Raw genomic sequence first — 27,322 nt, 5'->3', positions numbered from 1 at the left:
AAAGAATCAAGTGGGCGCCTCTTGAGTCCAAGGTGTGGTTCTGACCCACACTCTTTCCCGACAAATCAAACTCAATCCAAAGGGTACAGAAACCTTTTAATGCTTCTGCAAAATAATTAGCTGTGATAAACACAAGCCTTGCCAAACTGTGTGAGACTGCCAAAAGATAACAGACAAGAAATAATTTGCAATATAAGAATCTTCAAATACAAACTCAGGATACTGGAATGTCCACGAGGCTGGAGTTTCAAAACGCCTTTGCCTTCTGCAAAGAATGTTCCTTTCACAGCTGGCTTTTATCTTCTTGAAGGAGGGGCCATTACCTTGTAGCCTTACTCCCGAGTTGCCCGTGCTGTTGTAGTTGCTCTTTCCTGTGAGCAATCCTGCACACACGTGCACTTGGCACAGGCTCCTTGGGAACCTCCTCATCGCTGCTGCCAGCCCCCACAATCTCTGAAGGCAGCAGTCCACTCCCTAATGGTCCTGGCCCCTCATCTGAATCCTTGCTCTCCTAAGCCGTCCACACCTGCTGCCGGCTAACCTCAACAGGTGTTAAACATAAGGTGGTACGGCATAAATTTAAGCTATGTTGGTAAGTGCCTTGTACACTTTACATGTTCCAGGCAATAACGGACATTCCCCGTAACACTATCATCACATCAACATTTTCCTCCTGTATGAATATTCATAACTATAACAGCAGTACCTGTTACAGGTGAATGAATTATCAGTTACAATTGTCCTTGAACAGCAAGGCTGAAGAAGAGAATCCTACGAGATTTTAGTTATAAGATAGAAAAGATACTTGTGGTATTTTACATTTCCGTCAACACTCTAATCTTTAGCAATTCATGTTTTTCCTCTCAGTGTTATAAGTTTAAGATTAACTGCTGTAATAAAAATATATTTCTAATTCATTAGCTATATTTGTAGATTTTCTAATATCTTGTTTAAAGTTATGTTAACATGGTAAAGCATATGATAGGGAAATCAACCTTCCTCGATTTTTTTTTCATTTGTACTTTGTTGCTTAGCATAATCAACATAGACTTTATTTCTGTCATTCCTACCAACACGAAGATCTGAACTGGAATAATTTAGAAACTATTTCATCAATTTTTGAAGGACAGATTTTAAAATAACAGTGAAAGTGACAATTTACTTCATTGCATAACCAGCTTGCAAATGTTTATAGTGTACTCCGTTACAGTAATCCACAAAGCTTTTATATCGCTAATGTGTTTTTATTTAGCAGTTGTGGCCTAGATTGTTGACACATTAGGGAAGAATTTGACATGTGCAGATTCAATTTAATTAAACAACACTTTTGCAGAAGTTATATTGAGCTGTCTGTATAGTAAAGATTTCTTGACATGGCAGTAAAAATATTCCTCTGGTCTAAATTATAGATCTGTGTAATACTGTAATATGTTTTTATGTTTGTTATGTTGTAATAAGACATTGAAAAAGCTCATTGAGAGAAAATAAGAGTTGGATTTTCTTCCTCTAGTCTTTAATTCTATTCTGGTCTAGATCCAAAATGCATTTTAATATACTAGAAGTGAAAGTTGATGGTTTCTCTTTTGCACATGGGTACATTTATAATCCATTAGCTTGCCATATTGTTCATATATTTCTATAATGATTCTCATTAGAGAACGTTGTGCAGCGGTGCAAATGGGAATGGCAAAAGAACATTACACTTTAATGCTTTAATAATCCCTTAAAACAACACAAATATATTTATCATTCAACCTCAGCATTTATGGAAGAATTTTCTTGTGAGAATAACAGCCTGGAAGCTCTGAGATAAACTTTGAAAGGCTCTTCATTTTCGCTGATGTGCTTTCTTGACTCATAATCAGGAGATAGCCAGATGTTTCATGCAGTTGTGTGTTGATTTGTTGATAAGTTTGTCCATCAAATTGAAAGTAAGTGCTTAGGCAGAAGGTGGATAAGATTCATGATCCTGGGTGTTTCAATCTTTGTGCATTTGGTTCAGTATGTGTATCCTGTGGAGCAATATCGTCATAAATTCTTTGGCTAATTCTGGATCTATCGACGTGAAAAGGGCTGTGACATCAAATGAGACCATGATTTCATCCTCACCTATTGTCACGTCGTTGACTTTCTGACCATCCTAGGCCAAGCCAAGTCCAAAAAACGGCGGGAAATTCCTGGAACTCTGGCATTTCTGACAAATTGGCCATCACTAGAAACATATAGACATAAACAACATCTACATAAGGTACAACAGAGACAATCCACAAGCCAAAAAAGGATCAAAAAGACCAAGACACCTCCCCACCAGCAATCAACACCCGGAGGATCATAGATTAACATTTGATTAACATCAGACCAACTGTAGGAAGAAATATCCATCTGGTTCAGTTCCAAGCCAGGAGGAAGGCATTGGAAATAAAATGGAGGCTGGAGGCTGATTGGAAAGAGGGTCCATTTATTGATGAAGCAACAGCACCAGGGTTGGTGGTTCTGGACTGCTCACAAAATGGAGTTGAGAGTGGGGGTGGGGTTTATACCTTTTCTGGGCTTTGTATTTGAGCTTCCTGCTCTTGATGGTCATTTCAAAAAATCCTTTCTTAGTGAACACCTAGAAGCCAAGAGGAACATACATGCCAAATTTCAAGTTTGTAGGCTTTATGATTCTGGAGATTTTGTGATGATGCATGAGTTGTATTTCACTTTTATATATAGATAGATAGATTGGTGCTTCAAAAACAGCAGTAATAATGGTTTCAGGCCTAATTGTTCCTGTGCAAGAACATGTCCTTTTATATTCTATTGGCTGTTGTCAGATTTCTATGGGGTCATGTAGGGGTCATAGCGGGCTCTATAGGCAAAACAGAACATGCAAATCCTAGGTACTTGTCTGAGCTAATCTGGCTTATTGTTTATCTGAGCTCCCAGGTGAAATTTGGACTGCTCTGGGGTGCTGTTCTGAAAGAGTGTTGGGCAAAATCCTTTCTTAGTGATCACCTAGAAGCCAAGAGGAACATAGGTGCCAAATTTCAAGTTTGTAGGCTTTACGGTTCTGGAGATTTTGTGATGATGCATGAGTGCTATTTCACTTTTATATATATAGATTGGTGCTTCAAAAACAGCAGTAATAATGGTTTCAGACCAATTGCTCTGAAACCATTATTACTGCTGTTTTGGGTTTTTGATTCAGGCTCTGGAATGTGAGGAAATCGTGTGATTTAAGGTATTTTAAGTGTTTAATTCTCAGAAGAAACAACCACATTAAGCAGGCGAAAAAGACTTATGAAAGAAAAATAAAATAAATCACACTTTGCAGCATGGCCTGTGTTGAAATAAATAAATACAGAATGAAAGTGTTAATAGTTTAAAATTTCTCTTACATTTTTAATACATTCTAGCTTTGGTAGCTGAATATATAATAAACGAAGATACAAAAGGATGAGTCATCAGGCTGATAATACTGCCAGCATCAGTCATTAACTTTAAATATTTATGTTTTTTCCATGATAAAAGTTGTGACATGCACTTTAAAGAGCGGAGCAGATTCTCCCTGTTCAAGGCGAGGCAAATTGATAAGAGGTGGAAATATTCTTTCCGTAGTTGTTTCTAAATCCCCATTCCTTCCCACTCCACTAACCTGCTTTCCAGCTCTGTTCTCCTATGCAGGGCAACAAAAGAAGACCCAGCCAATCAGGTAGGACTCAGGAGGCAGAGAATAGATGGGGGTGGGGCCAGTCAGAGGTGGGATTTGCTGGTTCTTCGAACCACTCAAAATTTCCGCTACCGGTTCTCCAAAACTGGTCAGAACCTGCTGAATACCCACCTCTGGGTGGTAGAATTCACACATAGCGATCACGACAAATGGAAGAAAGAGCTGGCAACTACAATCTATGCCATGGTGAAGAGGACGATTGTGAAGCACAAAATAGCCGGTTATAAACGGACTTGTTGTTTCTTCTTCATTTAACAGGTTTTTGAATGTGCTCTTGCCAACATAAGGTATGAACAATACCACGCGACTTGCTGCTTCTTAAGGTAACCGCTTTTTTTTTTTAATGTGTGCTTTAGATAAGAGGTGAACAGCCACAGACTTATAAAAGCAGCTTCATTGTTTGACAAAATCTTTGAGATTAAGCATTCAGGCTAGATTGCAGTAAATCCCTTTGCATTCTGTGAGTCTTATGAACAGAACAGGCGCATTGGGTGGGCACAAATCTTAATTTCAGATAGTTTAGATCCTATGTAATAATATATCAGTCTCAGAACGCAGAAATATAAAATAAGAATCATTGAAAATAAAGGAGAGACAATAAAAAAACTGAACCATGTAATAATAGGAACAGTGGCGGGATTCAAACATTTTTTTACTACCTGTTCTGTGGGCGTGGCTTGGTAGGCGTGGCTTGGTGGGCATGGCAGGGGAAGGTTACTGCAAAATCCCTTTTCCCTCCCACCCCACTAACCTGCTTTCCAGCTCCATTCTCCTGTGCAGGGCAACCAAAGAAGACCCAGCCAATCATCTGGGACTCGGGAGGCGGAGTACAGATGGGGGCTGGGCCAGTCTCCGAACTACTCAAAATTTCCGCTATTGGTTCTCCAGAACTGGTCAGAACCGGCTGAATACCACCTCTGAATAGGAAGCATAAGCTTGCTTTAGCTTAGTACAATTTCTGACATTTGGGTTGTATTTGGAAGACAGACTCCGCAAAATCCAGGGAAAAAACTGAAAATGTCTTCCTTGCCATAAATCGCCTTTTCTTAAACTGTCCTTTAAATTATACAGTTTGCAAAAAACACTGGCAGGCTGATGGTTATTTTGGGCACTGTAGGGACATAACAATCATCCTCTTTACTTTTCACTCCTCCTGTGGAGTAAGCATCATGCAATGGCTGGATAGAAACTTCAGGCCCCATGTAATTGTCCTTCTTAAAGGAAAAATGGTACTTGTAACCTTACCCTCCACTGAAAAAGATCCTTAGGATTTATACCAGGCACTGGGATGTTTACCCCGATGGCATTTCGTTTGCTTTGCGCATGGATTCTCTCTACAGAGAAGACTCTTAGGAAAGGACTCACAATCCCTGTCTTATGTTCTGGAAATTCAGACCCGCTCCCTGAGAAATGCTGGTTGAATAATGAAATCAAATCATACCAGGTGGTAAAAATCTGGCAACTGGATAGGAGAGTGCAGATGGAAAGAAAATCTTACCGTTCCAATAAACGAAGTCCTAACTTAACAAACTACAGTTGAGACCAGCGATTCAGTAGTTAAGCCAAGTGACCACTTGGTTCTCCCGATTGAGAAGGACTAGATGACTTCCAAGGTTTCTTCCAGGTCTATTCTAGCTATACCCATTCCATTCCCTACTCTACTCTACCCTACCCAAAATTCTATTCTATTCCCATTCTTTTTCTCTATTCTGTTCTATCTTAGTCTTTCATTCCATTCCCTACTCTACTCTACTTTCTATGCTATTCTATTGTATATTCTATGCTATGCTATGCTATGCTATGCTATGCTATGCTATGCTTTTCTATGCTATTCTATTTTATTCCCATTCTTTTTCTCTATTCTGTTCTATTTTAGTCTTTCATTCCATTCCCTACTCTACTCTACTCTACTTTCTATTCTATTCTATCCTATTCTATTCTATTCTATTCCCATTCTTTTTCTCTGTTCTATTTTAGTCTATTTTCATTCCATTCCCTACTCTACACTACTTTCTATTCTATTCTATTTTATTCCCATTCTTTTTCTCTATTCTATTCTACTGTATTTTAGTCTATTTTCATTCCATTCCCTACTCTATATTCTATTCTATTCTATTCTATTCTATTCTATTCTATTCTATTCTATTCTATTCTATTCTATTCTATTCTATTCCATTCCATTCTATTCTATTCCCATTCTTTTTCTCTATTCTAGTCTAGTCTAGTCTATTTTCATTCCATTCCATTCCCTACTCTACTTCCTATTCTATTCTATGCTATTCTATTTTATTCTGTTCTGTTCTATTTTAGTCTATTCTCATTTCATTCTCCCCTCCCTTCCCTTCCCCTCCCCACCCTACTCTACTCTCCTCTAACAATAAGTGCAACCACAACTGTGCACATGATCGTACTCCAGCTTTCCTTTGCTTTATAGTCCTGCAAGGGTCAATAAACACAAGGATTGTTTACAAAGTTACTTTTTCATCCCCATTCTCATGCAAGGGGTCACTAAACATGGCAGTCGCTAAATGCGTACCACCTGAACTGCATGCAGCAGGGGTGTCAAACTCGCGGCATCACAGCAGCGTCATGTGACGTATTGGGACATTTCCCCCTCTTCGCTAAACCAGGCGGGGCGGGGCCAGCACGTGATGCATCCGGCCCACAGGCCGCGAGCTTTGAGACCGCTGGCATAAAGCGTCTCTGTTAGTTTGCTTGTGAATTGTAGAGATTGTTTACTGCCAGTTTTGTTAAAATAATTTCCGCTTCCAGTCTTTCCTGGAGAAAAGAGCAATGTATTAACAGAAAAAAAAATTGAAAGGGATAAAATTGGATTCTGTGCATCTGTTCTAAACATAATAGGTGTTAAGTGATTTCAAAAAGGAAAGCAGATCTTTGGCTTCACCTAGGAGTGATCAGTTATTCTGCCCTTGGATGTTTGCAACACCATGTCAAACTTAAAGCTCTTTTGCAGAACAGACATTACTCTTCAGATCTGTTTAATATTTCATACATATCTTGGGTTATTTTTGCTTCAAGGCTTAAAACCCATAATTAATATATGCATTTAGCTGTAAGGTATCTCAAATATCCTTACATCTAACAGCGGCACTGACAAATGCATAATGAGATCATTCTTATTCAAATGTTTACTAAAGATACATACTTTATAAGTCTGGTATCCAAAGTTCTTCACATAGTTCCCCATATTAATGAACACAATATATTAGAAGCTTTCCACTTTGTTTAGGCTGGTATACCTGTGAAATACAAAGATGGCCAAGCTGTAATTTTCATCAGAGATAGGCGGGGGCAGAGGGAATGTCAGGAAGACGATAGCTAGTGGAGTGTTATTTCCATGTTGTGGTTCGCCGGCAGCAGGTGCAGACAGCTGAGGTCTCAGAGAGCGAGGACTTGGATGAGGGACCTGCGTGTGATGTAGGGATGGGGCCAGGACCATCAGGGAGTGGAATTCTACCTTCAGGGATTGTGCGGGCTGGCAGCAGTGATGAAGAGGTTCCCGAGGAGCCTGTGCCCAGTGCGCATGTGCTCAGGGCTGCTCAAAGGGAAGAGCAGCTGCAGCAGCACGGGCGACTTGGGAGTAAGACTGGAAAGTAATGGCCCCTCCCTGAGAAGATAAAAGCCAGCTGAGAAACTGCAGTTCTTTGCAGAAGGCAAAGAAGTTTGATACTCGAGGCCTGGTGGACGTTAGAATATCTGAGTTGGTATTTGGAGACTCTTTGATTTATTGTTTAGGGACTTTATCTGTTGTTCTTGGCAGCCTTGCAAAAACTTGGCAAGGCTCTTTCTTGTCGGAGCTAATTAGTCGGGAGCAGCCTTTTATCTGGGAAGAAACAGGATTCATAAATGAAACAGGAAAAGGTTGTGCTGTTACCTTTGTCTTGTGTTTACTCTCTTGGAACCAGGTTTGGGTCAGAACATTCCTTATTCGATCATTGTTACTAAATACAACAGACACCTTTTATTAAATACACCTTTTATTGTTCACAGATTACACCCCACAATCTGCCCATTCCACAATATCTGCCACAATTCTGTCGAAGTGAAACAGATCAGGCCATTGGCCCAAAATATTGAGCTGTATTATCGATACTAATCAGCAGCAACTTTCCCAAGATTTTAGACTGATTCTTTTTTCAGGGTATTTCTGGAGATGCTAGAAATTGAACCTGGGCCTTTTTTTACTTTACTTTACTTTACTTTACTTTACTTTACTTTACTTTACTTTACTTTACTTTACTTTACTTTACTTTACTTTACTTTACTTTATTGTCATTGCACCTCGTACAACAAAATCAAACACCATCTTCAGTGTACATTATGTCTATGAAAATAAGCACGAACACACATCCTTCACACTCCACACATTGAACCAAAAAACCCCGACACCACACCAACACTGCACTATACCGTAGAATTCAACAGAGCTACTGCCTTGGGATAGAAGCTGTTTTTCAACCTATTTGGCCTGGTTTTTATTATCTGTCTGCCAGATGGTAATAGTTCAAAAAAAAAAGGTGCCCAGGATGAGATGGATCTTTGAGAATGTTTTGAACTTCTTAAGACAGCGGGAGCTATAAGAGAGGAGAGGGCAACCCATGATCCTCTGGGCAATGAAAATAACCCTCTGGAGTGCTGTCCTATCTGCCACTGTGCAATTGGCAAACCCTACAGAGGTGCGGTAAGTTAAGATGCTCTCTATGGTGCAGCGGTTTTGGCACACATAGTGTGTTTTCTGGCAACAAACCATAAATCGGTATTTCAAGTTTAGTAGATCACTGATTTCAAAAACTTAAGCACAGTCTGGCCTGGTTATAATCTACATGGAAAACTACCAGGGCTGTAGGCTAAACCATAAATTTATAATAGGGGATAATTATTATAAACAATTATGATAATTATAACGGTTAAGTGTATGAATCTCGTTTCCCTGTTTGACTTTGCTTGCCAGAAGGTCGCAAATGGTGACCTCACACGACTTCAAGACACTGCACCTGTCATAAATATGAGTCAGTTGCCAAATGTCTGAATTTTGATCACATGACCATGGGGATACGGTAAAAAATTTTTCATAGGTCACTTTTTTCAGGGCCATTGTAACTTTGAATGATCACTAAACGAGCTGTTGTAAATTGGGATTTATCTGTATTGTCTAATTTTCTTAAGATACACAAAGAACACAACAATAATGTAAAAAAAAAAAAGCAAAACAAAGGTTAGATACATTTCAAAGTGTGAATTATAATGCTGTTTTAAAGAGACTGGTCTTGACTTTTTGGAAAGGTAGGAAATACAATGTCTGTATGGATTTCAGAGGACAGCATGGTGTTTGAGAAAGGATTAATCAACCCAGGAGGGAATGCCCAAAGCATTCTTTTTGAGTTAATTGAGATAGGAGGGTTTTCTGTGTAGGACCTAACTCTAGTCTTATAAGTCAGGGGTCCCCAACCACCGGTCAAAGGGTTAGATGCGGGTCGAGCCGGACTGGCTGCACGTACGGACGCAGCGGTGCGGTGCCGCGGAACAAGGTTAAGGGACTACTGTTATAAGTAACCCGGAACTAAGCCATAAATAACGACCAGTACCTTGGAATTATATCCAGGTACAGATGGGTAAGCAGTATACAGTGCCCAAAATATACTGTAGCACTACTGTATTTGTTCTCATATATCACCATGATGGGCTGCTGCATTTTGCATCTGCTGAAGTTTCCCAGAACTTTTTAATGAGAGCCCCAAGTAAAGCACGTGCAATCCAGTTTTGAAGTAACAAGCATGAGTGATTTTCACGAAACATTCCTCTTCTAAGAAGGTCCACCAAACTGATGGGGTCAACCACAAGGGGATAAAACCTTTGCCAGCCCTGACCTCCACCCAGTGGTGGTATGCTACCAGTTCACACCGGTTCACCCAAACCAGGAGTAAAAAAAAAAAAAGGCTCTGAGGATCAGCTGAGAGGAGATTGAGAAATTGAAATTGAGATTGTCCTCTCAGCTGATTGGTGCTGCAGGCCTCAGCTGGTGTGTGGAAAGCTACGCATGGCTGTTAGGTAGTGCGCATGTCACCTGCGCGATCACAGAACCAGTAGTGGAACAGGTAGGATCCCATTGCTGCCTCCGCCTTCTCAGAAGTTCTACAAGATCAAATGCTAACTGAAAAAATGGAAATATTTTTCCTTTTATGGCAGTTTAATTACATTTGAGAACTTGGGGGCAACTGAGAACCAGCCAGGTTCTGCGTATACCATTACTCTCTCTTGCTGAAATTCAGTTTTATTCTATTTTATCCTATCCAAAGCCTTACAGCTGGTTAAAAACAGAAAACTTTCAGGAATTTAATGTTCAGTTTTTCTCTCTCTCTCTCTCTGAGGCCTAATTGTTTTCTTCATTACACGCCTGTCCGCTAGAGGGCATTAGATACCACTTTATAAAACCATGTTTATCTAGAAGAGGAAAGACTAGACTCAAAGGATCTAAATAATTCAGAGATCTAAAGTTACTGGAAAACAAATTCTGATTGAACATTAAAAAACAAAATGCTTTCTAACAGCTAGTAAAGAATAGAATTCTTCATTCTCCAAGTGAGATTAGATAACCATGTCTCCAATGTATAAACTCCCCAGTTCATAAACTCTTAGCATACATACAAGCAACATAATATTCATAGCGCAGGGTTAACTCCACAGCTAATAAAAGATTCTACAAACTATTAAGTTAAATTGGATAACACTTACAGTTGAGTAAAGAGCTGCTTTCCATAACCTTAAAGTTATGGAAAGCAGCTTAACAGAAACATATTTTGTAATCATTCATGGTCTAGAATTTTTGCATCAGACCTGCCAGCATTTAAACCTCTGTTGGAAGAAATATCCTTCTGGGTTCAGTTCCAAGTGGGGGAAAAAAACACTGGAAACATGGAGGCTGTTTGGAAAGATGGTTTAATGGTGGACAGGACCACATGGCTTGGAGCTCCAAAGTGAAAAGGACAATCACATGCTTCAAGAGGTTGGGTGAAGGAAAAGAAGGGAAGAGATGCTGAGAGTGTGATTGTTTTATACTCTCTGTTGGAATTTGAATTTGAGCTTGTATTCTGATTGGTTGTCAGACTCCCATGGGGCCATGCAGGGGCAACTCTGTAGGCTGTCCTGAATCCCAGGCTTGGTTGAGCCTTGCTGGATGATGATGTAATGAAAGGGCTTTGGGCAATTCCTATTATAGCTCTACCTGGAGTTGTTCTTTGTTATGTAAAATAGACTGGCCCAGGCCAGAGGAATGGTCCATTAGCAAAAAAAGGGGGGGGCTGAGTTTCAGCCTTTTTGAGTTTCTACTTTTCTTTTAAAAGAAAATATTCTGCTTTTTTAGTATACTCTAAAATATTTCATTTTCCTAGGAGAGGGGTGGGTTTTAACTTCCAACACCTCTAAATAGAAATGATCCTTGGTTCCATTTGTTGAGAAAGGTATCATTTTATTAGAAGTCAAGCGTATCACAGTAATGCAGAGCTGGAACTGACCATTGCGTGCCAAAATCTCTAAGTCCAACTTTTCCCTTCCTTACTACCTCCCATTGCTGATCCAAACCCCATGACGAATCAGGTTCACAGAAACTCAGCCCGCACTTGTAATAGACATGTTTTGCATAAATTAGATGATAAAATGAGCACATTGCCTTGGATTAAGTATGAGAATTTATAAACTATGTTGGATGAAACTTAAGAGACCTACAGTCAGGGGTGGGATTCTACCAGTTCGCACCTATTCGCTATGTTAACATTCTAAGCAGTTTGGAGAACTGGTTGTTAGAAGAAATTACTGGCCTAATCCTGTAAGGAAGGCAGGAAGGAAACATTCTGGTGTTGCTTACAGAAACTGCCTCTCCGTTAACCCTTATTACATTCTTGGCAGGACTAGACTTCCTGTCTCAGGAACCTCTCTGGAGTTTTTCCCCCCTCCTTTGATGGTACTTTGCTTGTGTGGAGTGACCATTCAAAATTACAATGGCACTGAAAAAGTGACTTATGACCATTTTTCACACTTATGACTGTTGCAGCATCCCCACAGTCATGAGAGGCCAGGCGAGGAGATGAGTGCCTCGATGTGAGTGATATTGAGTTGGCCATGCCCAGCTAATAACATGACCACCAAGCCATGTCCACCCAGTCACATGACCACCAAGCCACACCCACCACCTAAGCCACGCCCACAGAACCAGTTGTTAAAATGTTTGAATCCCACCCCTGCCTACAATGGCCAGTCAGACATGTTGCAGAAGATGAGTATTTAGTAGTTTCCCACTAAATGTGTTTATTGGAGATAATATACAATATAGCTGTCTTGATTTGTACTTTTACGAAGGCTTAGTGTGTAGCGACTCCTACATATTTCTGAAATACTAACGAAGACGTATTGGAAAAATGTGGTAGCCAAGCATTTAACCCAATAATTTGTGATACTTACTCTTCCTCTGTTGTGGTTCGCCGGCAGCCTGTGCAGACGGCAGCTAAATCGGACAGTGGGGAAGAACGGAGACCAGACAGGGAGACTGGGGAGGACTTGGATGAGGGTCCTGTGTCCGATGCAGAGGTGGGGCCAGGACCACCTGGGAGGGGTGCTGACTCCAGAGCCTCCAGAATCTGACAGCAGGAAGGCAGAGGAACAAGGGGAGCCTGTTCCTAGTGCGCAGAGCTGCTAGAAGGCAAGAGCAGCTGAGACGAAAGGGGCAACTTGGGAATAAGGCTGGGAGGTGATTGCCCCTCCCATAAGATATAAAGGAGGTGCAAAGGTAGAGAAATCTTTGCAGGAAGCAAAGTCATTCACCTATTTGGATTAAGCCTTGAAGCTCTGTGTGGACTTTATACTTTGGTCGGGGTTTTTTTTCCAGTTCATTTGGCCCTTTAGGTGTTGGCAGCAATTCAAAGGAGAAAAAGGTGGGTGCTTATCTCGAGGGACAATTTGGGACTCATTAAGGACTGGGAATGAACATAATTCCCAGCATTGAAATAAAACAAGAGTTGTTTGCCCTAATCATGTGTTTAATGACAATCTCAGGAAGCCTTGGTCAGAACATCATCTTCCTATAATCCTGCATTTATCACCATATCAATGTACATTCTTAACCAGCAGATGTCAATGTATAGTATTATCTTGTTATTTAAAATTAATTACATTGAGTCGTGTAATCCATTGATAATAGCTAAGATGCAGTGAGACAACCACGGATGGTTAAAGCACTGTAGGCCTCAGCCCAACTAAAAATTCAGATTAGATCAAAAAGTATCCTGAAGCAAGACACTCTCAGAGGAGTGAGTGATCTCACCAAGAACTAAGATTTGAATAACTAGAGCCGTGATGGCGAATCTATAGCAGGTATGCCAGAGGGAGCATGCAGAGCCACTTGTGCGGGCACGTGAGCCCCAGCCAAACTTACCTGCACTGCGCTGCACATGTGCACACCTCTCCACTGATTTTTTGGCCTGTTTGAGGCCTTTTTCGCCTTCCTGGGGGCTCGAAGGAAGCCTCTGCAGCCTTGGGAGGCCAAAAATAGGCCTTCCGGAAATACCGGAAATGCTGAAACGGGCCCGTTTTTCGGCCTCCCAAGGCTGCAGTGGCTTCCCTCGAGCCCCAGAAACAGCCTCAAATGGGCAAAAACAAGGCGAAAACAGCCTCAAATGGGCAAACAAAAATCAGCTGGGAGGCGCGGGGGGGGCAGGGCACATTGCATTGTGGGTGCTGGCCTGCACGCCCACGCGCTTTTGGCACACCACAACAAAAAGGTTCACCATCACTGAACTAAAGAGTCATCAAAGCTTCTTGCTACCAAATGTAGGTTTGCTTTACATATTTCAGTTTTGGAACAAATATTTCATTAGCAATTCTAATATATATTTGCCTTGTTTTTCTGCAGGAAACTTTCACTGTTTTCTACTTGGCCATCAGAAAAAATAGATTGTATCACTCATTGTTCTCTACAGAAATCATACAGGTTGTTATTAATAACATGTATCCTGATAGAACAATTAGTAATAAATGGCAGATTTTCTACAGGTAGAAACATTCATTCGTTGGCAATGTCCATTTTAATGTCCTAATTGATGGAGACCTAACCTTACGTAGATTTGCCCCAGGTAGGATTTTCCCACGTATTTTACCAGGAAACGTACATAAGCCAGGCTTGAAAAAGTCAGAGCCCTCCCAAGCATAGCCATGCACCCCCGAATTTGTTGGCAATGTCCATTTTGCTGTCCAAATTTGTGGAGACTGAATCCCAACCCGAAGTGGATTTCTCCCCCGCAGTGGGATTTTACCAGGAAAATTACATAAGCCGAGCTAAAAAAAAAATTGATACAAATATGTATTATTCATCAGGCCCACAGTCTTGTACTAGGCAAGTTACTGTATTTTCCTCCTAATCTAAAAAAGGAAAAGATTAAAGAGAAGAAGAAAAAAAACCCTTACAGACTTGGAAAAATCTCCGATGGGAAGCTTCCTCACCTCGTCAATTCTAGCGAAACCAAACGATGCGTGTGTACCTGCAGGCCAGAGATCATATTCCAAATGCAGGAGTGAGGAAGAAGGGCAGCCACACTGTCGGAAAGGGAAATTCAGAAGACAAAATTGAATAGAGATGAGGCAAGGCGATAAAGGAGATCGACAGGGGGGGGAAAAAGATGGTTTGCAAAGTTCAGCGAGTATTTTTGCTGAACTTAAGCACAAATGTATATATTAAATTCAATGGCTTTTACTTGTATTTAGTTTTGCATGTGTTTAAACTCTAGCCCTGTGAGGTGCCAGGAGTCGACACAGGCTAGAGGTTAAAAGACCGCGAGTTTATTTCTTGCATGACAACTCTAAACTGATGGTGTGTTTGATGCCTCCATCAGCCCAGTCATGTCCAGTTTAGTCATTGCAAATCCTCTGAAAATATTCCCAGCGCAAAGGAAAGTAGAAACCCTATTTCTAACCCTCTCATTAACCCTCCATAAAGGCTCCTTTTTTACTACCTAGAGTTGGGGTAATTGGATGGAGCTAAGTGTTTACTGGCCCGATGCGCTTCCTGACACCATGCGGAGTTTGCAGCAGAGATATTTCCGTTCCCTAGGAGAGGGAAGAATCTGCCCCTACCTAGGATTGAACTCTCAACCCTCTGAGTGGGAGGCAAGGTCTTCACAATTAGGCCACCAGGCTGCTCTCTCTATATGGGAGGTTAAGTGTATGTAGTAGGTTATGGAGCGGGAGACCGCCATTGTTACCTCCATTTCATTAAGAGTAAAAACTCTAGGGGGAATTTTTTTGAATTTGAAAAAGTTCATGTCATGCCCCTGGTGGAGACTGACTCTGAGGGAGAGGAGGAACAGCCGACAGGGAGTGGAAGTGTGGCTCCAGAGGTTGTGGAGGAGGCGGAGGAAGGGCAAAAGCTGGCTGAGCAGTCAGAGGAAGAACCAGGCCCAACCATACTCCATCCTAGGCCACGAAGGGAGGAGAGGATAAGGGAGAGACGTGGTCTACTCTGGAGGAGAGGCCCTTGATCCTCTTCATGGGCTGCAGCTGTGACAACTGGATACGAGGATAAACCTGCATACTGGCGAGTGCTGGAAACAAAGCATGGAAATATCTCTAGTTTATGGTTCCTCTCCGAGTTTGGCATCCTTCCCAGTGTGTGTTCTCTGTGGACGTCTTCAAGCCCTTATCTTGCCTGGTTTGTGTTGCTTTTTATCTCCTTCTTGTAACTGTTTGTGCGGGAGTTTTTTTGTCTCCCGTCAAGAATATTTGGAGCTTGGAAGCAAAGTGAAGGAATAAAAGGAGCATCACTGGTTTTCTGTGACTGTGTTTGTTTTGTATCCCACTCTGGGTCATCACAGTTCAGATTTAAAAAAACAACCCCATACAATTCAGGAGATTGAAGAAACAAACCAATTATGCATTATGCAGATTTTGGATAGAGTAGCTGTTATAATCAGTACTAACGGCAAACCTCTAAAATGGTTGAAATACCTACCATTCTTAAGCAAAATATGGTTGTAATTTACTGGAGGAATGTATATCATATCCTTCCGTATGGAAAGATCTCATTGTGGTTTACCATAAAGATTTCTAGGAAAAAGACAGTGAATAATAGTCAGTATTAAAATAGAAATATCAGTATGCTAAATAAAACAGCAGTTGAAATTCAACATTGTTTTTAGCATACTTTCAGACCATGGCATGAGTTAATGATGCTTTTGAGTAAATGCCTACTTATTAATCCTCTGTTTTTCCTCTGTATTTATAGAGCAGGGACAACTGTTATAATGGACAGCCTGAATTCTTACTTCATTGTTATTGTAAAATCAGTAAGTATCTTATAAAAGAAAACACAAGTGTTATTAATGTTTCACTTTATTTCCTAAAATTAATATTCACTACAGCAGTTTATCGACCTTGGATACTTTAAGCTGCTGGCTGGGGAATGGAAGTCTATATATCTTAAAGTTGCCAAAGTTGGAGTGATCTAAAATGAGAATACATTTTTAAAACTCTGAAAGAAACTTTCGGTGTAGTGCTTAAGGCATCGGATGAAGTCTGGGGAAACGAAACCAGATTCACTTTCGGCCAGAGAAATTCCTTGGAGATTTTGGAGCTCACCTAACCTATCAGGCAATTTTGTTCGGGGAATAAAATGAAAATGTATTCTTGTATGAACCCCACTGATCTCCTGAAAAAAAAAAAAAAAAAGATGGGATGCAAAACTAAGAGATAAAACTTAAATAAAAAAGTAGCCATGTAACAATTCCCCCAGCACCACAGCATGGCACTTTAAAAAGATGGATAATTCGATACAGATAGAAGTAGTCCTAATGTGAAACTTAATTCATAATCATGTGAAACATGATTCGGCTTCATTAGTATAACAACTACATTGATTAGGATGTGAGTTAGAATTTTCAATACTGTGAAAAGCTTCAAAGTGACTGTAATAATATATGAGCCGTAGTGGCACCGTAGTTAGAATGCAGTGTTGCTAACTCTGCATTCCCACTGCCAGGAGTTCGATTCTGACCAGCTCAAGGTTGACTCAGCCTTCCATCTTTCTGAGGTCAGTAAAATGGGGAACCAGATTGTTGGGGGCAATAGGCTGACTCGGTAAACTGCTTAGAGAAGGCTGTAAAGCACTGGGAAGCGATATATATTGCTATATGAGAGGGTTTTTCTATCACAGCACCGATCAATTATGTCACTGTTATATACTGTATTTATTTATAATTAAGATTCTTTCTATATATATATATTCTTAAGTTTTCACAGGTACTTACATGTATGGTATTCAGCTTTGTTCGGGTATTTTCCCACGTCATTGTAGTTGTGCTTTTAAAGTTGTAGCAGCGTTTTGGCAGAAATATTTAGCCTGAGTCAAGATGTACAATAAGCAGAAAAATACCTGAAAAGAAGGAAATAGTTATGGTTAAAATGTAAACTTAAAAAATAGGTTGTTGCAGATTATCTAAAGAGATACTATTCTAAAACATGGGAAGATGCTTCATAGAAATTATTTTATTACAATGAGGAACTGGATATTAACCCAACCTTGTATAGGATGCAGGTTTGGATTGGAAGATTGGCATTATATTTCAGCTAATTGGAAGAGGCTGAACGCATAGATTATTTACTTTATTTATTAAATTTATATGCTGCCCATCCCACTATCAAAAGTAATTCTGGGCGGCTTAGAATAAAATCATAAATATTCAAATTAACAAGATTAGGTAGTCAACTAGAAAACCAAGAACATAAATGATGCGGTGATTTGGTTTGGTAGAAAAATGAAACTGTTGAGACCTGTAACGTTGGAATTCATAATAAACAGACATCCTCACATTGTGGAAAATAACCAAGGTAATTACACTATTCCAATTCTGTATTTTTAGTCCAGTATATTTTAAACACATGCCTACTGTATTTCCGCTGAAGTTAATGAGACATCTTAAAACCATGCCCAAACTATTAAATTTGTATTTTAGCTAATAAAAAAAGAATAAAGGTTAAAGAGAAAGAAAGAAACAAATAATAAACCTTCTCTGTGAGTTTATAGGGCCATTGTACAGAGGCAGCAAAGCTGGATCCAAGGACAATTAACACTCAAGATGGTAATTATTTTAGCGTAATCATTTCCTCAACGTCATTCTTGAAACAGATGATAGGTTGACTTATGCACAATCAAATTCAGTATATTATAATCTTTGGAACTATTTTCCAGGTCAAAAATCGGTTTGTACATGCAGTTTGCTACCATATTTCCTAGCAAGTATACTTTGCTCTATGGTTTGAACTATGTTGATAAATTACCAAGATAACGGATAATTTCAAATGCATTTGTATAGACCTGCGAATATATTTACAATTTATAGCTTAGTAATCAAGATCTTTGTTAGATAACATGAAGCAAATTTTCCTAATTGGCACACCTTGAATGAATCAACTGTGTTTCCTATGTTTCTTTTTATTTTTCTTATCTTCAATTGAAACCAAATTTAGCCAAAATCTACAGGTGTCACGAACTGATTCCTGCAGGTTTCACATTATAAACCTTTAGTGTTTGTAGTAGAATCAAAGGGAAAAAAAGATAGGAATAGAAAAAGATAGCATTAAAAATTAGTTCAACAATTGTTATGCTTTTAGACATATTCTTTAGAAGATTATATACATGTCTATGTGAATGTGTGTACACAATTTTAGATAAATAATAATTTTAAAATATTTAAATATAAATAGGTCAGTCAGTTAATTTCAACATACACATTTTCAAAAGATCTCTAAGACTGTTCTTAGAAGCTGTTCATTGTTTAATTGTGATTTAAATCTTTTTTGATCACCCAATAAAGCTACATGGGAAGTGACACCGAAATGCAAGCCTGAGAAACAAGGACCACAGGTAGGACAATACTTTATGGAGGGATGCGTACCAAGAAAGTTCTGCAATCATAGTTTGTTATCTTGGGGGGGGGGGAAAGTTAAGACACCAACAGACCGTATTTAACAATAATGTTAGGAAAGCTAGTGCTGGAAGAAATATCCTTCTGGGTTCAGTTTCAAATGGGGAAGAAAGACACTGGAAACATGGAGGCTGTTTGGAAAGATGGTTTAATGGTGGACAGGGTCACATGCCTTGGAGCTCTGGGGCAAAGAAAAAGGGGAAGAGATGCTGAGAGTCCCTGGGTTTTATTCCATCTCTGGGCTTTGAACTTCCTGGGACACAGGAAGAATATCCTGATTGGTTGCTGTCAGAGGTCATAGCTAGCTTTGTAGGTTGTTTGTGTGCTAAGTTTGGTTGAAACTTGCTGGGTGATACAAAGAAGGATCATTGGGCAATTCCTATTATGGCTCTGCCTGAAGGAGGTAGATCTTTGTTATGTAGAATAGACTGGCCAGGATTTTAATGGTCCATTAGCAAAGGTGCGGGGGGCTGAGTTTCTGCCTCTCTGAGTTTCTAATTCTCTTTTAGGGGAAATATTCTGCCTTTTGAATATATCCTAAAATATTTCAATTTCCTAGGAGAGGGGTAAGTGCTAACTTCTAACATTAGGAAGTTACAGTAAGACAATGGTCTCCAGTTCCTAAAAGCAAAATCACCAGAGATTTATCAGTTGAATTTTATATATGGTTATAGTGATTGAAATTGGCCTTAACATGTACACTACAGTGACATTTGACAAAGGATTTTTTTACAACTGATAATGAGTACAGATGGGGGTTCAAAGAAACATAGACATCCCTGTATCTAGAAAAGTGGCATTTAGCCTTTGAGGAGTATGAATGTCAAACAAAATTATTACTATTCAGACTGTTTGATCCTGCATCGCACTTCTAAGAGGAAGAACAAGTAAATCAGTATCCTTGAAAACGTTGCTGCTTATGGAGACCTATGGTCCAACTGATGTACAAAAGAAGATGCATCTCTTGAGGGACCAGTCAGGTCACCTTCCATGGGGGAAATGGTTTTGCAGTTAAGCTGTAGTGCTAGATTCCTTGACTTTTACATTAAACAAGCAAGCAAGAGCAGAAATATTCACACTAGGCCAAAGGCATATAGAGCAATAAAAAAAGAAAACAAGGCTAATCTATAATATTTTATCAATAATAATTTGATAAAAATTAGATTCTCATTCAAGAGAAATGTTTTGAAATAGTGTTGGAACAATTAAACACCCTTCAAAGAAAATCTTTCAGGCCCAGCAGTTCTATAAATGTCCCTAACTGAGAATGCTTCATATGGAAATTCCTACAACCACATTCTAGTAGTAGCAGTTGTTGTTGTACAGGATATTTGAAGATGATTAAAATGAACAGGTTGCAAACATTTTCAGAGTTAAACATGTTCTTATTTTGAATTGTGCAGATCCAAGAACTTCTCCATTTCTTTCATGTTAGTTACACTTACCAAACTATTTTATTGATTTATTTATTGATTGATTGATTTGATTTGATTTGTCAATTGCTTACAAGATAATAGGTATAAGTATAAACATAGTTATGAATACATGGATACATATAAGAAATTAAAAGAAACAATAGGACAGGGACGGTAGGCATTTTGGTGCGCTTATGCACGCCCCCCTACAGACCCCTTAGGAAAGGGGTGAGGTCAATAGCAGACAGTCTAAAGTTAAAGTTTTTGGGGTTTGGGGAAGAAACCACAGAGTCATGTAAACTATTCCAGCCATTGACCACCCTGTTGCTGAAGTCTTATTTCCTGCAATCAAGTTTGGTGTGATTAACTATGAGTTTGTATCTATTGTGTGCTCTTGTGTTGTTATGGTTGACGCTGAAGTATTCATTGACAGGTAGGACATTGCAATGTATGATTTTATACACTATACTTAGATCGAACTGAAGGCGGCGTAGTTCTAGGCTTTCTAGGTCTAGAATTTCAAGTCTGGTGGCATAAGATATTCTACAATGAGTAGAGGAATGGAGAACTCTTCTTGTGAAATATTTCTGGACTTTCTCTACTGTGTTAATATCAGATATGTAATGTGGGTTCCACAAATTAAATTAAACAAAATATTCCCTTCAGTATAATCAGATGTTACCAGTTTAGTCACAGTGGAATTCTTAATAATTAAAAGGCTGCAAACTATAATAAGGAAAAATTGTTTCATTTAACACAGTTTTTTTTCTTTTCAATGCAGAGAGCTTCCTTAGCTCCCCGGCTGCTAAAGATAAGAACTCTTCAGCAAGGTGATATCTTTGTGAGTATTAGAAATGTACAAGTTGGTTGAACTAGAAAGCATGTACATATACTTTTAAAATGCTGCAGATATAAAGAAAAACTATTTTTTTAAAAAAGATTACATTATGTTACATGCATATAGTTAGAAATTAGCATCCAGTCCAAAAGTTGTTACAGGTAGTCCTCACTTATGATAACAATTGAGCCAAAATTTGTGTTGTTAAGTGAGAAATTTGTTAAGTGAGTTTGGCCCCATTTTACAACTATTTTGCCGGATTTGTTAAGTGACTCACTGGAGTTGTAAAATTAGTAACACGATTGTTAAGTGAATCTGACTTCACCATGGATTTTGCTCAGGTCACAAAAGAGGATCATATGATGTCAGGATAGTGTGACTATCATAAATAAGAGTCAGTTGTCAAGCATTCTTGGTGGTGGGATTCAAATTTTTTTTACTACTGGTTCTGTGGGCCTGGTGTGGCTTGGTGGGCATGGCAGGGGAAGGTTACTGCAAAATCCCTTTTCCCTCCCCCCTAACCTGCTTTCCAGCTCCGTTCTCCTGTGCAGGGCAACCAGAGAAGACCCAGCCAATCAGCTGGGACTTGGGAGGCGGAGAATAGATGGGGGCGGGGCCAGTCAGAGGTGGGATTTGCCGGTTCTCCAAACTAAGCAAAATCTGGTCAGAACCTGCCGAATACCACCTCTGATCCAAATGTAAATCACATGGCCACAGGCATGTTACAATCGTCATAAGTGTGAAAAATGGCTATAACTCACTTTTTTTCAGTGCCGTTGTGACTTTGAACAGTCACTAAATGAATTTGTTGTAAGTTCACGACTCCCTGTATAGAAAATAAAAATTTGAACAGGGCTTCTGCTGTCCTGAAGCTTTCTCTGGTGGAAGGTGTGACCTCATGGAGCCGGTGAGAGATTCACTTGGCTGTTTTTCTTTTGGCATTCCAAAAACAAAGAAGACCATTTTTAAAATGTAGTCTTTGATAGTTAATTTGAGAGTGACCAGCCTATTTAACTATGCTAAAGCTGACTTTTAGGAATTGGTTGGTTGGGATATATGGTATATATATCCTGATTAGAAGTTCCTGAGTGGACCACATAGTGATCAAACAAACAAATAATAAATTCTTATGAACAGCTTTCCCTGCAGATTCAACAGACTTAGACAAAATTACATATTGATTCAATAAATTCCTATTTCCCTAATTTGACCAAAACACAGGAGGCAATAATTAATAGGCGGACACTACATAAGGTAATGCCTCATCCTTTCTAAAATGGACGTGGTGGCTCAGTGGCTAAGACTAAGCTTGTCGATCAGAAAGGTCGGCAGTTCGGCGGTTCAAATCCGTAGCGCGCGTAACAGAGGGAGCTCCCGTTACTTGTCCCAGCTTCTGCCAACCTAGCAGTTTAAAAGCACGTAAAAAATGCAAGTAGAGAAATAGGGACCATTTTGGTGGGAAGGTAACAGAGTTCCATGCACCTTCGGTGTTTAGTCTTTCCAGCCACATTACCACGGAGACGTCTTCAGACAGCGCTGGCTCTTTGTCGTGACAGCTTTGTCGTGGAGATGAGCACTGCGCCCTAGAGCTGGAAACGACTAGCACATATGTGCAAGGTGAACCTCTACCTTTGCATCCTTTCTACATGAACTAATGCATTCCTACAAACCACTTCACTTATTTTTGAAATCAGACTTATTTCCAGTCTTGGTAACCAGCTAAAATGACAAGACGTATTCTTGTTGGGTTTGTTTGTTTGTCAGTGAAGTATCTTCAGGTATGGATACAGTAGAATTACCTCTTGTTCATTATTTCTCACTCCTCTGCATTTCTTTTATGTGCTTCCATTTCCTTCATCTTGTTAAAGCAAACTAAATTTCGCCTGGATTTTGTTCAACCTTGTTTTAAAAAGTTATGGTCCACAATAGGGACCTGGTTGGATGCCCTGTCAACTTTTTAACTCAAAGATCTTCAAAACAATAACTCTATGTTAACATCTCTCTAGCTTATAATATTCATGAATATAGAAGTGTCTCCAAGGCTGGTTTTAATAAAATGAGTTTGGCTTGAGGAAATAGATAACTTTCAGCTAACACTCAAGTCTCAATTTACACCACAATGCAATATATATTTATGATTGATCTAAAATGAATAGAATGCTGAAGAAAATAATAGCACATTTAATCTTTCCACTGACCCCAATCTGGGAGAAGAAATTCAATACTCTTCTTTTCTTTAGTATATGTTTTATTTTTATTTGTAAACATTTTGAATACAGTGTATTGTCATGGCATATCATTTACAAAAAATCAAGAAGAAAACAAACAGATATTGACATGTATACTAATAACAATAATAATAGTGTAACAGTTGTTTTAACTAGATTTCTCTTTATCTTAGCTTGTTTATAATTCTGTTAATTATATCAACATGTTTTTAATGGTAAACCCTCTTTATATTTAATTCATACATAACAGTAGTCTTTCCTTGCCAATTTTCTACCTCTTATCTCTAATCAAGAAATACAATACTCGATTAACAACAAGTATAAAAAAGATGGATAGAAAGAACTGAAAATGTAGACTTCACCCGCAGTAGCTGGGCATGGTCCCTATTATAGAAAGTGGGAGTAGCAACTCCAATTCTTACTCAGAAAACCTAAATATCACCATCTCAGAAAACTTTACATATAAATGTTCCATATAAATGATCAGGGGTGTCAAACTCAAGGTCCGCAGGCTGGATCTGGCCCACAGGGTGCTACCCTGGAAACAGTGGAGGACTGATCCGCGGTGCATCTGCCAGCCAAAACGGAGCTCCGGGGGCTCCTCAGCTCTGTTTGTGCTGACAGAGGGTTGCAGGAAGTCGTCGCAGCCAAAAATGGAATTCAGGAGCCCGTTTTCACTGGCAAAGGGCTTGGGCCACCACAGGTGCCCCCAACACGGATGATGTCAAGCTGGCCATACCCACCCTGCCCTCCTGAGGTAAAACACAATCCTCAATAAAACTGAGTTTGACACCCCTGCTTTAGATCCTCAGTTTGAAAAATGGGTGAAACAACTAACCAGCAATTTCAATGAACAAACCTTAGAAAACACACTCCTTTTTTTCCTACAATATTCTCAGGAGATGAATCGGAAAAACCTATAAGAGGTTTGGGAAGTAAGGGAAGCCTGACGGGATGTTCCCAGAGTGTTGTGGTTAGCCGGCATCAGGTGCGGATGGCTGAGGAGAGCAAGGACTCAGATGAGGGGCCGGGACCATCAGGGAGTGGACTGCTGCCTTCAGAGATTGTGGGGGCTGGCAGCAGCGATGAGGAGGTTCCCGAGGAGCCTGTGCCAAGTGCGCGTGCATGAAGGATTGCTCTCAGGAAACAGCAGCTACAACAGCACGGGCAACTCGGGAGTAATGCTGCAAGGTAATGGCCCCTCCTTCAAGAAGATAAAAGCCAGCTGTGAAAGGAACGTACTTTGCAGAAGGCAAAGATGTTTTCAAACTCCAGCCTCATGGAATTCCAGTATCCTGAGTTTGTATTTGAAGATTCTTATTTTGCAAATTATTTCTTGTCTGTTATCTTTTGGCAAGTCTCTCACAGTTTGGCAAGACGTGTGCTTATCACAGCTAATTATTTTGTAAAAGCATTACAAGGTTTCTGTTCCTTTTGGATTGTGTTTGATTTTTGGAAAAGGGCTTGGGACAGAACACAGAGTTTGTTAAACATTTAAGATTGCATGCTAAAAGATGGCTACAACAATTTTATACAGATGTTTTGAACGCTGGAAAGAGTCCCATTGAGTTGAAGATATCCTAAAATCCAGAAAACCACACAACGATCCAGCAAGCTACCACCTATAGCTCTACTGTGCATTTGCCATAAACCTCTGGAATGATTACTTCATAACAGAATATACCACTGTTGATAGAGTGGTCCTTTCTTTCCAGTCTGGATTTCACACCAAGAGAAGCTGCTGCGAGCAAATTCTGACTCTTACTTCGTTCATTTATCAAAGTCAGTTTCCAAAAAGGACTAAACATTTCCTTGGCTTTTATTGATTTGACTGCAGCTTATGACATAGTGCGGTGCTCGAGCTGAAGAAAATATTCTGTGACTTAAAGTAACAACTCTTCTGGACAACATGTTAAAAATCAATACTTCAAGGGTAACTGTAAGAGGCACCACTAGTAAATTCTTTTCCATTAAGGATGGTTTGCCACAGTGATTGGTTGTAGCCCCCACTCCTCTGTAATCTACATACTAGTGATTCATCAGGAACTAACTGTGAAAAAATTTGCTATGCCAATGATATGGCAGTAACTATCCAAACCCATGACTTTGAGGAAGCGAAATATGTTCTTACTAAGGATCTGAGGTCACTAAGAGAACATTATGAGAAGCTGGGTTTTCTCCAGCCCAAATAAAACTGAAGTACGGGCCTTCCATCTTAGCAATCATACAGCAAAGAAAGAGAATGAGCATAAAACACAATTGTAGAAAAAGCATAAAACACAATTGCCATATTAAAACATCTCGGAATAATCCTTGATCCCTTATATTTGGAAAACACCTTGAAGTAATCAAACAAAAATTGAAAACAAGGAACAACTTGATTAGAAAATGATGGGAGCAGGCTGGGGACCTCAAGCAAAAATATTGCACAAAGAGGCCCAATTATTAGTATACTCTGTCACCAAATCCTGCACACATGTGTGGGAAGAAGTTGTCATACCGACAAGGCTGACAGTCACCTTAATGACCCAATGAGAATAACATCTGGAATCCTTAATCCACAGTATTCTCATGGCTCCATGTTCTTTCTAATATTTTCCCTCCTGATCTCAGGCGACAACAACAGACAGTTTGGGAGTGGAAAAAAAGATAAATATGCCTTCGGCTCCTAGAGATATTCCAATACATAAAATATTAAATTCTCTATTGCAGGGGTCGCCAACCTTTTGGGCCTCAGGGACCACCAAACTCATAATTTTAAATCCCACGGACCACTAATACGACTTTTGACAGATGGTGGCTTGCTGACGTTGGTGGGAAAGTCGGTCCCATATTCCAGAGGTGCAATAGTCACAAGACTGGCCCTTTGGTCATCCCAGAGCAGCAGAAGCAGCAGAAGTCTTTCTTTCTCTCCCCCAAACTCTGCCAAATATGAGTCTTTGTGAGACTTGTCATGCTGGCGCAGCCTCTTGGAGCAGGATGCCTTGCAGGGTCCCAAAGACTCATTTCTGGCAGAGTTTGGGGGAGAGAAAGAAAGACTTTTGCTGCTTTCCTTGCGTGTAGCCAAAAGCAGAAGCGGAAAGAAGCGTGTGGGGCAAGTTCCTCCCCCTCCAGCCTTTCCCCCTCCCCTCACCACCACGTGTTGTTCGCAATGCAAGCCTTGTGTTCCCACAGGCCATTTGGGCGGTGCAGCCTTGTGTTCCCGCGCAGCCTGGATTAATTGCTTTGGGGGGGAGTGCTTTGGGGTGACATTTATCTGTGGACCACCAAAACTTTCTTGCGGACCATCAGTGGTCCCCAGCCACTGATGGCGACCACTGCTCTATCTCTCACCAGGCTTAAGTCTAGGAAACCAATTTGGAATAACATACTATCACCGTACAATCTAGATCAGGGGTGTCAAACTCGTGGCCCTCAGCCCGGATGCATCACATGCTGGCGCTGTCCCCGCCCGGTTTAGCAAAGGGGGAAAAAGTCCCGATATGTGATGTGATGACGTGAGTTTGACACGCCTGATCTAGGTGAAGAATGGCGATTAAGATGGGTGACTTTTAATATCCACCACCAAACAAACCAAAGCCACTTTCAGGAGTGCAGTTGCCTTGAAAAACATGGAGCCACCTGAATGGAGTCAGGACAGGCCATGCCAGAACTGAGGGAAAGTTCTACGTGGGGAATGGCCGAGAGCTCACAATGTGACTAGGATGCTTCAGAACAATGAATAACACATCTAGTTCAAGACTGTCCCCGCAGGAAATTTCAAGACACCTAGGATGTGGGATGATCTCATCTCACCATCACCAAAAGCAATTAGATGTACCTTCCTTAGATATCAAATTGTAATATTTTTCCCACTGCAATTCTGTGACTCTGTAATATGGTGAAATTATTATGGCTTTATCTTAATTTAATATTTTATCTCCTATATTTTATTGTCCACATCTATCTATCTATCTATCTACACACATACATACATGCATGCATGCATGCATGCATACATATATACATACAAACTGTATATACACTGCTCAAAAAAATAAAGGGAACACTTAAACAACACAATGTAACTCAAAGTCAATCTCACTTCTGCGAGATCAAAATGTCCACTGAGGTAGCAACACTGATTGACAATCTATTTCACATGC

General features: G+C 40.0%; 1 protein-coding gene across 1 annotated transcript in view; it reads left to right on the top strand.

Moving 5' to 3' along the window:
• Window positions 1-27,322, top strand: part of LOC148125488 (cyclic nucleotide-binding domain-containing protein 2-like) — a 65,411-nt gene that overhangs the window by 22,672 nt on the left and 15,417 nt on the right. Inside the window, exons 7-12 of the mRNA XM_087936840.1 lie at window positions 3,971-4,035; window positions 13,635-13,712; window positions 15,999-16,059; window positions 17,796-17,850; window positions 18,586-18,635; window positions 20,893-20,952. Of these exons, the coding sequence (XP_087792966.1) occupies window positions 3,971-4,035; window positions 13,635-13,712; window positions 15,999-16,059; window positions 17,796-17,850; window positions 18,586-18,635; window positions 20,893-20,952 (369 nt within the window). The remainder of the gene's footprint in view (window positions 1-3,970; window positions 4,036-13,634; window positions 13,713-15,998; window positions 16,060-17,795; window positions 17,851-18,585; window positions 18,636-20,892; window positions 20,953-27,322) is intronic.

This window comes from Pseudonaja textilis, chromosome 6 (genome assembly GCF_049901715.1).
Source record: "Pseudonaja textilis isolate UNSWEBS1 chromosome 6, rPseTex1.2, whole genome shotgun sequence".
NCBI classification, from domain to species: Eukaryota; Metazoa; Chordata; class Lepidosauria; order Squamata; family Elapidae; genus Pseudonaja; species Pseudonaja textilis.
The sequence above is the reverse complement of the archived record's forward strand: the minus strand, read 5'-3'. Positions and strand labels throughout refer to the sequence as shown.